This window comes from Bactrocera neohumeralis, chromosome 6, assembly GCF_024586455.1.
Source record: "Bactrocera neohumeralis isolate Rockhampton chromosome 6, APGP_CSIRO_Bneo_wtdbg2-racon-allhic-juicebox.fasta_v2, whole genome shotgun sequence".
Taxonomy (NCBI): Eukaryota; Metazoa; Arthropoda; class Insecta; order Diptera; family Tephritidae; genus Bactrocera; species Bactrocera neohumeralis.
In genome coordinates, this window is record NC_065923.1 from 67,882,914 (window position 1) to 67,895,950 (window position 13,037).

The following is a 13,037-nucleotide window of genomic DNA, read 5'->3' on the forward strand; positions in this document are numbered from 1 at the left end:
GAAACATGTACTTAGTGTTACATATAATAATTATGTATGTAAATTAAATAATAAATTAAATACGATATATTTTATATTAATATATGAAAAAATATTATATATTTATATTAAAAATTGATGCAGAAAATATAACTGTTTAGCAAAAAAAATCTGCAATGAATAATAAAGTCATAACTTAATTAAAAATACTTATTAAGTTAAATTGGGTTTAAGTAAAAAAATATATATTTTTATTAAAAAAAGACGTGAATCAATTAAATTGTAATATTGCATATAAAAACAATAAAATATAATACGAAATTTCCATATTTTTTGATTTTTTATAAGACATAAAATTATTTGTAGAATTTGTACCGCTACTTATAATAAACAAATAATAAAAAAATATGATCAAATAACTTTATATAAAACTATCATAACAAAATTGAGCCCATCTTATGAAAAAAAATTAGACAAAATTGTATATATGTATATGTTGTTTTTTATTCAGCTAAATATTTTGTTGCTGTATACATTTTTAATACAAAGTTAAAATTCTGCTTGGGATTAAATTATATTACCTAATTGATTGAATTTTTGTAAGGCAAATGTCATTATCATTGAAATCTTTTTAAATGTTAGAAAAAAATATTAAATTTTTTTTTTTAATATTAAAAAAAATTAATTTTTATTTTTTTTTAATTTATTTTTTTATTTAAAAAAATTATTTTATTTTTTTTTTAATTTTATTAAATATTAAAAAAATATTGCCAATGTTACAATTACATTGAAAGTTACAAATACAAAAGTTAAAAATACAAAATTATTTTATATTTAAATTAAAAAAAAATTGGGAACGCGAGCTTGAAAACTTAATTTAGTGTCATAAAAATTAAAAAGAGCGTATTTTAAGAACAAAATAAAATAAAATAATTGGCCGCATATTTTTTTTTTATTATAAAATTAAAATTAAATTTTCTTATTTAAATTAAAAAAAAATGGGAGGGGAGCTTGAAAACATAATTTTAAAGCTATAATAATTAAAAAGAGCGTATTTTATGAAAAAAATAAAATAAAATATGTTTCCGCACAGTTTTTTTTCATTACAAAATTAAAATTCAATTTGAGGTTAAATGCTTTTAATTGAATGGAGTTTTATAACGCAATATGTAATTATCATTGATATTTTTTATTACATTGAATATCAAAAACCTCAAATTTTTAAAATATGCATTGGATTTATCTAAATTGCAAAAATAAAAATAAATTAATTAAAAAAAAATAATTAATTAATTAAAAAAAAAAATAAATTAAAAAAATTGAAAAAAGCTTAGAACATAAAAAATATTTTTTACGATATTAATATAATCTTGTTTTTTGTTTTTAATAAAAAAAATCCTCTTTGTTTGAAAGTTATTTTTAAATTTATTCCTAATTTATTATCAAAAATTTCTTAAATTGAAATATAAAAGTTCGTGAAAAATAGACAACAATTAAACTTAATAGTTGTTAATAATATTATATATAAACTTTCTGCAAATATGTGATGTCATTTGTGCATGAGTAAACGTGTTGTGCAATATTTCAAGTAAAATATTATATAAGCGTATATTTATATAAGTAATTAGCTAGTTAAGAGAGACTATACGATTAACAAGTGCCTCCAAAAAAGCCAGCCATAAGAGGTGTCTAAATATTTACTACAGATATACATATATACATATGTACATATGTATATGGTGCTTAGAACTTAATTTATTAAAAAAACCTTATTAAAAAGAAAACATTGAACATTAAATAAAAAAATACATAACTAGTGCTTGACAGTCAAAACAGTAATATTTTTAAATCAGCATTAATTGAAAATAAATCATTTAAATGCAAAACACAATTTGGTTATATTTATTTTTTTAATTAGAAAAATTTCAATTATTTATTTAAAATTATTTTTTGCGTTTTTCGATTGTATATTAAAAATAAAAAAAGTCAAATATAAAAAAAAACTATAAAAAAAATTTTAATTCCTAAAACAAATTGTTTGAAATTGCTAAAAAGACCGAGAACTTATTTTAATGTATTTTTCAAGTCAAAATAATTTAAATGTAAAACACAATTTGGTTATATTTATTTTTTAATTAAAAAAATTCCAACTGATTATTTTAAATCACTCAAAAAGGCAAATAACTTAATTTTTTGATTTTTTTTTATTCAAGTGCATATTAAATATAAAAGATGGTCATAATATAAAAAATTTTATTTAAAAAAAATTTAAAATGTCAAAAAAATTCTTTGAAATTCAATATGTTTTTCAAGTGGTTATTAAAAGTAAATAATTGTCAAAATAAAACAATAATAATGTATAAAATTTAAATTTCTAAAACATTGTAAACAATTTTCGATTTATATACATAAATTGTACTTAACATATGTATTTTGTAGACTTGAATGCTATAACGACTGCAAACAATAAAATATTTTTTAAACCACTTTTAATTTCATATATAATTTTTGTAAATTTAAACCAAAACGAACAATTGTTATGTAAATGTTGCAAATGAAGCAAGTTTATAAGTTGTATATTTCTAATTAAATTGTTATAAGTAAAATATTATATTTTATTATGCAATATACATAACTACATAACCTAAAAGTAATAAAAGTGATGCGCAACTATTCAGATACATATGTATGTAAAATGCAATGAGAAAAGCATGAAAAAAACATTTTGTTAATAAAAATAGTTGAGTATTTTTTACAAAATGAAAAATTGTTTGATTTCTTTTTTTAATAAAAATATAACAAACATAAAAAATAACCGGGAACATATAATGTTTATATATTTATACATATATTTTATAAAAATATTCAAAAAAAATATTTAAAAAAATATATGTATATACTACATACGTATTTTAAGTAATAAAATATTCTGAAAATCTTCAACTTTTTCTCGTAACCATGAAAAATTAAGGATTATTTATTAATTAAATAATCGTTATGAAATTCATAAAATGAAAATCGCGTGCGATAAAAAATTCAATGACAATGCCAAGAAAATAAAGAAAAAAATATTACGGAAACCTGTGGTCACAGTCACTTTAACAGTGAAAAATCAGATATGATTTATTAATTCAATAGCCCAAAAACCGCATTCGATGAAAATTTCATTTTACACTGCTAAAAAAGGATTAACAAAAATCTGTGTATGTTTTCCGTAACAATGCAAAATTATACATTATTAAAATCAACAATATAATTATCAATCGCATACGATAAAAAAACCTGTTACAAATGCAAAAAAATAACATGCATAACTTTTCAAAATCAATGTAGAAACTAAAATCGCATGCGATAAAAAATTTAAATGACATCAATAACACGTCGGGATTCCCTGTATATTACGCACATACACACATACATATGTATATGTGTATTTTCCCATCAAAACAAATTACCGCGTTCATGTGACCTCAACGAAATTACGCGGTGTGACCTTAAACTAAAAAGTGTTCAGATAACAGGTGACGCCATACATGTAAATCTATGTATACGGATCAATGCATCGACACAACTAATTAACAGTTATTACCAGTAAATAAGGCATAAAATAAAACAAATATTTAACAAAACAGCGACAACATAAACAAATTTTAGTTTGGCAAAGCGTTTAGTGGTATGCGATGCGCTAATTGGCTTGTCTTTTAACTCTATCTAGCTAGGCGGTGGCCTACTGTAAGTGCTACACAGTAATACAAAGTTTCCAAATATCGTGACCAAGTTCGCGCCAACGATTTTTAATAATTTTCAAAAACTATGACGAGTACAAACGTTTTAACAGGTATGCACAAGCAGAATAACTTGTATTTTTCAGAGTTGCGTTGAACTTTGTTGACAGTTGATGAAATATTGTATAAATAAATAAATAATATAGTTTAAAAAAATAGGTTTGTATATATGGTATTTTTTATATATACTATATGTATATTTATGCATATTTTGAAATAAAAAATAAATTAAATGTTAGTTATATCGGATGTTCTGCTATTTTGCTGAGAGTTTCCTCTATGAAACGTGATGGCAGCACTACCTTCACATATGCTAATTTGAAAACAGCTGTCAAATAAGAATTGTTTACATTTTATTTCTCGTTGTGTACATTATTTTGTTTCTATAACTATGGATAGTTCTGAGGAAAAGGTAATTTTCCATTAAATTCCATTTAGATATTTACAAATAAAATACTTATTTTCAATTTAAGTTCTCGTGGACGCAACAATTGACAATGAAACTCATACAGGAAGTCGAGCGTCGTCCATGCATTTGGAGCCGTGTAGATGGTGATTATTCAAATAAAACAATGAAAGCAATAGCATTTGATGAAATCGGTGAAATACTAAATGTGCCAAGCGCCAACGTACGTGAAAAATTTCGAAATCTACGCATAAATTTCATGCAAGTGCATAAAAAGAAATTGTCTGCCGGTAGCAGAGCAAACTATGTACCAAAGTGGGAGTTTTACAATGCATTACTATATATGGCGGATACGTGTGGAGCTTCTTCGATATCTTCTGCCTCGTCAACAACATCAAAATCAACAAAACGACGAAAATTGCGCGATTACAAAACAGATATACAAGATACACCTATAACTACAGATCCACTGTCTGACGATGGCAATAGCTCACAGACACAATTTAGCCACGACAAAGAGCCACGTTCAAAGTTTGTCGAATATGTAACACCCTTCAAGAGAACAACAGAAAATTTAAGTGAAACGGAAATGCCTGCTAAAAGAACCGCAGAAAAATTTGGCGAATGTATAGCAATGTCGCGATCATCGCATGCAAAATTTGGCGAATATATAGCATTTAGTCTTGAAAATCTCGACGACACGCAATTAGTTAAGAAAACAAAAGCTAAAATACAGCTCATCATATCCGAAGCGATAAGAGAACGTGCCATGGCCGAATTGGCGCAGTGCGAGTCTACTGCGGAATTTTAAAACGTTTTTTATTGACATATCCACACTCCATGATACTTAAAACTCGAGTTAATTTGCCTCTATTTTTTGGAACACTGGCAGTACAATGCTTTGATATAGTATATGAGTCCCTTATTATAGTATTTAAATATAAGGCGGCATTTCGAAAAAACTATACTGAGTTTTGGGCCACTAGGACATTCCAAGAAACGATATAGCAGATGAAATTGCCAAGAATGCTATCTGCCTGATCATCGAACCAATACAATAAATTTGAAAGTCGCTGACAGACAGATCAGGGTGATATCGAATGCCTTAAGGTCATTCAAGATCATCATCTTACAAAATTTCATTCGGAATGTCATTTCATAATATGAAGTAGATCGGTTTAAAAAAAGACGATAAAATTAAAAATTTTTCATGTTAAAATAACGATACTTGAATTTAAGCTATTAGATTATTTTAAGGTTCTTTAAGATCTATAACTAAGTGTTTTATAAAAACAAATGACTATTATGTATGTAAGTACATCTGTTATTGCTGTCACAAATTAAATTTACAAATAATATATACATACATATGTATGTATGTACATATAAACACTTTGCATACATATAGCGTTCTTGTTATTATTGTAGCAACGTAAAATAATGTAAAATATAAATAAGGTTTCATTTACTATGTAAGGAAATTTTATAAATAATTTTTAAAAGTAATTTTTTTTTTATTTTTTTATATTAATTTTTTTTTTAATTTTTAAGTTAGTTTTTTTTTTAATTTTTTAATTAAGTTTTTTTTAATTTTTTAAACTAATCTTTTTATATTTTAAATTAATTTTTTTATTTTAAATTATTTTTTTTTTAATTTTTTAAATTTAATTAATTTTGTTATTTTTTTTTATTAATTTTTTATTTTTTATTCTGTTAATTTTTTTATTTTTTTAATTATTTGTTTTTTTAATCTTTTTAATATTTTAAATTAATTTTTTTATTTTAAATTATTTTTTTAATTTTTTAAGTTTAATTAATTTTGTTATTTTTTTTTATTAATTTTTTATTTTTTTAAATTTTTTCTATTAATTTTCTTATTTTTTTTATATTATTTTTCGTATTTTTTTAATTAATTTTTTCAATTAAATTTTTCAATTAATTTTTTTTAATTCAATGCGAATTCTTGTCAGGTTAAAGGTATGTGAATTTGGCTACAAATAAAATATGCAAAATATAAGTAAGGATTAATTTAAATTATTATTTTTTTTTTCAAACTTACTTTTTTTAAGTTTTTTAAATCATTATTTTTCTTTTGTAATTTTTTTAAATTAATTTTTTTGTTTTTTTATATTTTTTTTATATTAATTTTTATTATTATTTTTCAATAATTGTTTTTGTTTTTTTGTTTAAATTAATTTTTTTTATTTATTTTGTTTTATTATAATTGTTTTTTATCTTTTTAGAGTATTTTTGTTATAATATTATTAAAGTATTTTTCAAATTATTTTTTTTTATTTTTAATTTTTTTTTATTATTTTTATTTTTTTTTTTTTTTTTTTTTTTTTTATTTTTTTTATTTTTTTTTTTTTTTTTTTTTTTTTTTTTTTTTTTTTTTTTTTTTTTTTTTTTTTTTTTTTTTTTTTTTTTTTTTTTTTTTTTTTTTTATATTTTTTTTTTTTTTTTTTTTTTTTTTTTTTTTTTTTTTTTTTTTTTTTTATTTTTTTTTTTATTTTTTTTTTTTATTTTTTTTATTTTTTTTTTTATTTTTTGTTTTTTTCTCACCTAAACTTTGCCATTTAATTTTCCCACACAATACTTGTTTGTTTATCAGTTTTGATATTTTGATGTATGTACCATTTTTTGTCAAAGTAGTTCAAAGCTCTCGGCTGCCTTCAATATTACCACAGAATTTTTCAGTTCGGATGCCTTTTACACATGCTAATTTGAGTTGTAACTTTTTTTCAGTTATTGTTGTTTTCGTTTTTAAACACATTTTATATTTATTGTTGCTGTTGTTGTTTTGTTTTCACTTGTAATTTGTATGTACTTACTTAAACATAGCCTCGAGCTCACCTGCCGTAGTCTAAGGTTGTGGTAATTTGAAAACAATTACTTTATTTCATGCGGCGAAACAATAAAAATGTAAATATGTATAGGTATATGTGGCATGTATGCATTTAAAGGCAACAACAATAAATAACTACTGTAAATAACATTTATAATGTGGCAAATGTGTTAATTTCACAGTCATTTGTGTTGTTTTCGTTTTCTGAGTGTTATTTTTGGCTACAACAAATACTTAATTTGGAGTATTCGGGTAAGTAAAATATTAAACGCACAAAATTGCATGTGATTTTGGGAATTGTGCGCACACAGCAAAGTGATGTCACTAATATCGGAATATAGTACAAAAAATCGGCTTCTAAGCTGTGTTTGAGCTGTTTTGGACAGAAATTTGTCCGAGTGAAAATGTCTGCCTCGACAACGATAATGTTAGTGAAAGAACTACTATATAATATACATATATACATAAGTTGGTCCCAGCGTTGTGATTTTTTTTAAATTAAAAAATATTGGATTAGTAACCAAGTTTTCTATTTTTATTTCCGATTTTGGTATTAAAACCTAAATTTAAAATTTTTATATCCCATTTTGGTGATACATTTGTATTAAAAATTTTCGAAAATATTGAATTTCCAATTTTATATTTTAAATATAGATTTTAAAAGTAAAATTTTAAATTTTCAATTTTTGGTCTCAAACATCTTGTATTAAAAATATAGATAATATTTTTTTACTTAAAAATTGAAGTTAGAAAAAATATTTTTTCAATTTAAAAGCTGGAATGAAAAGGTATAAACAAGTTTAGATTTAAATATTGTATTCTAAACTGAAACACTTTAATTAAAAACATTCAAATATTATATAAATAGGAAAAAAAGAGCTAAACTATTTATGTTGATATTTTATTAAAAATAAAAAATTGGATTTTTATTTCAAAAATACGCAAACGCTAAAAAGTGTAAATTCTAAAACTTTTTTTTATTTTATTACTTATTAATTGTTTTAATAAATTATGATTTTTTAATTAATTTATTTTGTTTAATGGTTTTAATTCATTATTTTTTTTAAATTAATTTTTATATATTTTTTAGTAGTTTTAGCTTTTTTTATTTAATTTTTTTTTAAATTAATTTTTATATATTTTTTAATAGTTTTAACTTTTCTTTTAATTAAATTTTTTAGTAATGTTTTTTTTAAATTAGTTGTTTTTTTATTTTTTTAATTATTTTTTTTTATTAATATTTAAAAGTTTTTTATATAATTTTTTTTAATATATTTTTTTTTTAATATTTTTTTAATTTTTTTGTTTTAATTTATTTTGTTCACATTTTTTTAATTATTATTATTATTTTTGAAAAATATTTTTAGGCCGCAAGGAGGGTTTGAAATGCCTTTGCCCCATATAGGGGTCGTCATCGTCAACCTACGCTTACGCATTACTTCAGGGCAAGGTTTCTTCGAAGACAGAATGTAAGTCTGTTTCTACTCTCCCTGCGTAAGCTACCTATTATTCACTAAAACTCTCAGGGAGCGGGGAATCTGCGCACATGTCCCTTTTTAATACAAGTTCTATTGAAAAAAATTTTTATGAAAAAAAAATTTTATGGAAAAAATGTAATAAGAAAAAATTTTAAAAAAAAAAATTTAATAAAGAAATACGATTAAAAAAATTATTGAAAAATATTGTCTATTATTTTGATTAATACGAAAAATTTCATGGAAAAGCAAATTTTAAAAAAGTATGGAACTATTTTTTAATTTTACGATTAAGAAGAAAAAATTGATGAAAAAAAGTTATAAAAAAAGTATGGTAAAAAGTTTTGTTAAACAAATTTGTAAAAAGAAGTAAAAAAAAAATAAAAAAAATTAATAAATTATAATTAATAAATAAAAATTTATTAAAATAATTAATAATAAATAAAAAGTTTGATAAAAAAATATGAAAAAAAAAACAAATTTTATTATTTTATGAAAAGAATTTTATGGAAAAAATCTAATAAGATACACATTATTAAAAAAAAAATTAATAAAAAGATAAAAAAAATGTGAAAAATATTGTAACTTTTTGGATCATTAAAAAAACTTTTGTGTCAAAAAATTACAAAAAAAGCATGGTGAAACGTTTTGTGAAAAAAAAAATTATATAAACAAATGTAATAAAAACATTAAAATAAACTTAGCAAACATTTTTCATAAAAAACTTTAAGAAATAATTGTTAATAAATAAAAGTTTTTGTAAAATAAATAATAATAAATAAAAATTTTAATAAAAAAAAATTATGATAAAACAAATGTTATTGAAAAATTTTTATGGAAAAAATGTCATAAAAAAGACATTGTTAAAAAAATTATAAAAAATATTAGTAAAAAAACTAAAAAAAAAAATTATTAAGTAAAAATTTATTAAAATAATTAATAATAAATAAAAAGTTTGACTAAAAAAAAATAAAAAAAAACAAATTTTATTATTTTATGAAAATAATTTTTTGGAAAAATCTAATAAGAAACACATTATTAAACAATATTTAATAAAAAGAAAAAAAAAATATGAGAAAAATATTGTCTACTTTTTGGATCAATAAAAAAACTTTTGTGTCAAAAAATTACAAAAAAAGTGTGGTAAAAGTTTTGTAAAAAAAAATTTTATATAAACAAATGTAATAAAAACATAGACTTAGCAAACATTTTTCATAAAATATTGTAAGAAATAATTGTTAATAAAAAAATTTAATAAAAAAAAAGTTTTAGTAAAATAAATAATAATAAATAAAAATTGTAATTAAAAAAATTATGATGGAACAAATTTTATTGAAAAATTTTTATGGAAAAAATGTCATAAGAGCATTATTAAAAAATATATAAAATTTATATATGAATTATATAATAATACAATATATAACAAATTTAAAAAAAGAAAATTAAGCAAAAAAAATTATAAAAAATATATAGTTTATTTTTTTAATTAATAACAATTTTCTTTAAAAAATGTATAAAAAGGTATGGTGAAACGTTTTGTACAAAAAAATGTTTTAAAAAATTTAGAAAACTTAAAAAAGTTATTAAAAATTATTCATAAAAAAATTGTAGTAAAATTGAAAATAATAAAAACTAAAAAAATGTTAATAAATAAAGATTTTAATAAAATAAATAATAACATATACTAATTTTTATTAAAAAAGTTATAAAAAAGTTTCTTATTTTTATGCGATTAACTAGTAACAGTCAACAATTCTTCAGTTTAATTTTTGCTAGCTTCTAGCTAATACATATGTATATATGTACATAATTATTCATTTTATACACTTTTGAGCAAAATTACAGCAATACAATTGCATATAGAGGAATAAAAGTTTGATTTGAAGCACTTAACTAAGTCAGCTTGCTAATTACAGACTCCACTTATGACTCAGTGGGCGTATTTCATTCTTCTTCTTCAGTGGGCGTATTTCATTACAAATTATTATTTACACATACGCACACTCATACAAACAGACATAGCTACAAATATACATATATTATACATACATATGTATATGTACATAAGTATGCTTTAATTCTACCCAAATCAACCAATTTCCTCATTAATAGCCATTTAATAAATTTTGTTTATTTTTATTAAATTTAAAATATTATCTACGCTTAGCAATGCTGATAATTTGTTATAAGCTGACGAAAAAAAATTAATTGCGAAAAATATATTCGGCAAAATATTAGTGAATGTCAAAAGTCATTCCGTTTCGCGCACTCAAAAAATTTTATGTAATGATAATTAAGAAGTCAAACACACGCACAACATGTGGCATGTGTGGCAAGTGCAAAAAAATATTAAACTTTTTTAGTATATTTATTTATTCGCATTTCAATTTATGCTCACATAGTTGCCATGGCGAACAGCACATATGTATGTATGTACCAAGCAGTAATTTGGATAAATGATTCTACTTAATATTTTTGTTTTCTATTTTTATTTTATTTTTTTTTAAAGAATCTTTAGGCAAATTAGTGGCTGGGCGTTAGTTTTGTATTCTGAAAGTAAGTAGGTAATTTAGTGGGTGTTAACATCTGGCCAATGACAGCAAGCTGCAGGTGAAGAAGCTATTTATGAATGCCTAAGTAAATATATCATATGTACAAGTATATCAAGTATTTTACTACTATAATTTTCTCAAGTCAATGTCATTCTAAAAATTACATAATTGTTTAATGCTTGTCACTAAATATGAAGGAAATTGTATACACGGACAAAACCCTTAAATGTTATTTGTTTAGACCTCCAACTTTAATTATAGACGCTTGCTAGTAAATAGTGACTTTAATGGGAATATTAGAATCTAAATCACATGGCAACTATCTAACTATCTAATCCAAAAGACATGCGATTCCAATTCTAACATATGAACGACTATAGTCTAACTGTTAAACTTCCAGTATTTTTCTATGCTACTCCGCAGTAGTTTTATAAATAGCTTTCATGAGATTTACTGATTAGTGATATTCTTTAGTGATGCTACTAAAAACTCCCGATTTCCCAATCGATGACGATGGAGCAGACATTCCATTGCCCGACCATGCAGTAGTTCGAATGGTAATTACTCGTCCGAAGAACAACAGAGCAGCGGGGCCGATGGATTGCCAGACGAGCTATTCAAATAAGGTGGCGTAGAACTGATAAGGAGCATGCATCAGCTTCGTTGTAGAATATGGTGAGACAATTGGAAATTAAGTGTACTCTAACCAATCCACAAAAAGGGGGACCCCACAAACTGCGCCAACTACCTTGGGATAAGTCTCATCAACATCGCATATAAGGTTCTGTAGAGCGTATTGTGTGAAGCATAAAGATCGCCGTCAACAAACTGATTGGACCTTAACAGTGCGGCTTTAGGTCTGAAGCATCACACCTCTACGTCGATTTTGACAACCACGAAAATGAGCTGCCTTTATACCGCTGTGTCTGAATTTGGTATCCTCACAAAACTACGGATAATACGGCTGTGTAAACTGACGATGAGCAATACCAAAAGCTCTGTCGTGATCGGAAAAGACCTCTCCGAGCCGTTCGATACCGAACGAGGTTTCAGACAAAGTGACTCCCTATCGTGCGTCTTCTTCATTCTACTGCTGGACAAAATAATTCGAGCTGCAGAGCTGAATAGAGAAGGTACAATCTTCTATATATAGCGTACATCTTCTGGGGTACGTCGATAATATTGATTGACAACCGCGCCGTTAGTTCTGCTTTCTCCAGACTGGATAAGGAAGCAAAGCTAATAGGTCTGGTAGTGAACGAGGGCAAAACGAAATATCTCCTGTCATCAAAAAAAAAACAATCGTCGCGTTCCCGACTTGGCTCACATGTCATTGTTGACAGTTATAACTTCGAAGTCGAAAATAATTTCGTCTATCTTAGAACCAGCATTAACACCAACAACAACGTCAGCCTCGAAATCTAACGCAGAATAACTCTTGCCAACAGATGCTACTTCGGATTGAGTAAGCAATTAAGAACAAAACTCCTCTCTCGACGAAGAAAGACCAAATTCTACAAGTCACTCATCTTCCTCGTCCTACTATATGGTGAAGAGGCATAGATGATGTTGAGTCGGCGAACCTAGTTTTATATAGTTTTAGAGAGAAAGATTCTGTAGAAAATGTATGGTCCTTTACGCATTGGCAACGGGGAATACCACTGCAGGATAAGCTGACGACGACATTGACATATGTAGTTCAGCGAATTAAGAGACAGCGGCTACGCTGGCTAGATCATGTCATCCGTATGGATGAAAAAACTCCAGCTCTGGGAGTATTCGACGCAGTACCCGCCAGGGGAAGCAGAGGAAGAGAAAGACCTCCACTCCGTTGGAAAGACCAGGTGGAGAAGGACCTGGCCACACTTGGAATCACCAATTGGCTCCAAACAGCGAAAAGGCAGAACGACTGGCGCGTTTTTGTAAACTCGACTATGACGGCGTAAGCGATGTCTACGCCAATAAAGAAGAAGACGCCGATCTCCAGGAGGTTTT

At 24.1% G+C, this 13,037-nt stretch overlaps 2 protein-coding genes across 2 annotated transcripts in view; one reads left to right on the plus strand and one right to left on the minus strand.

The window, feature by feature from the left end:
• LOC126762498 (serine-rich adhesin for platelets) overlaps positions 1–13,037 on the minus strand; it is a 234,692-nt gene that overhangs the window by 73,750 nt on the left and 147,905 nt on the right. The gene's annotated exons all lie outside the window — the stretch shown is intronic.
• LOC126762506 (uncharacterized) lies at positions 4,109–5,522 on the plus strand. Its single transcript, XM_050479297.1, has 2 exons — positions 4,109–4,176; positions 4,238–5,522. The coding sequence occupies exons 1-2, from the start codon at positions 4,156–4,158 to the stop codon at positions 4,979–4,981; spliced, it is 765 nt and encodes a 254-aa protein (XP_050335254.1). The 5' UTR covers positions 4,109–4,155; the 3' UTR covers positions 4,982–5,522.

Bases quoted from the DNA above. Each gene is read 5' to 3' on its own strand.
- LOC126762506 (XM_050479297.1), top strand. From the start codon at position 4,156: ATGGATAGTTCTGAGGAAAAG. The intron at 4,177-4,237 runs GTAATTTTCCAT...TTTCAATTTAAG, and splicing joins TGGATAGTTCTGAGGAAAAG to TTCTCGTGGACGCAACAATT.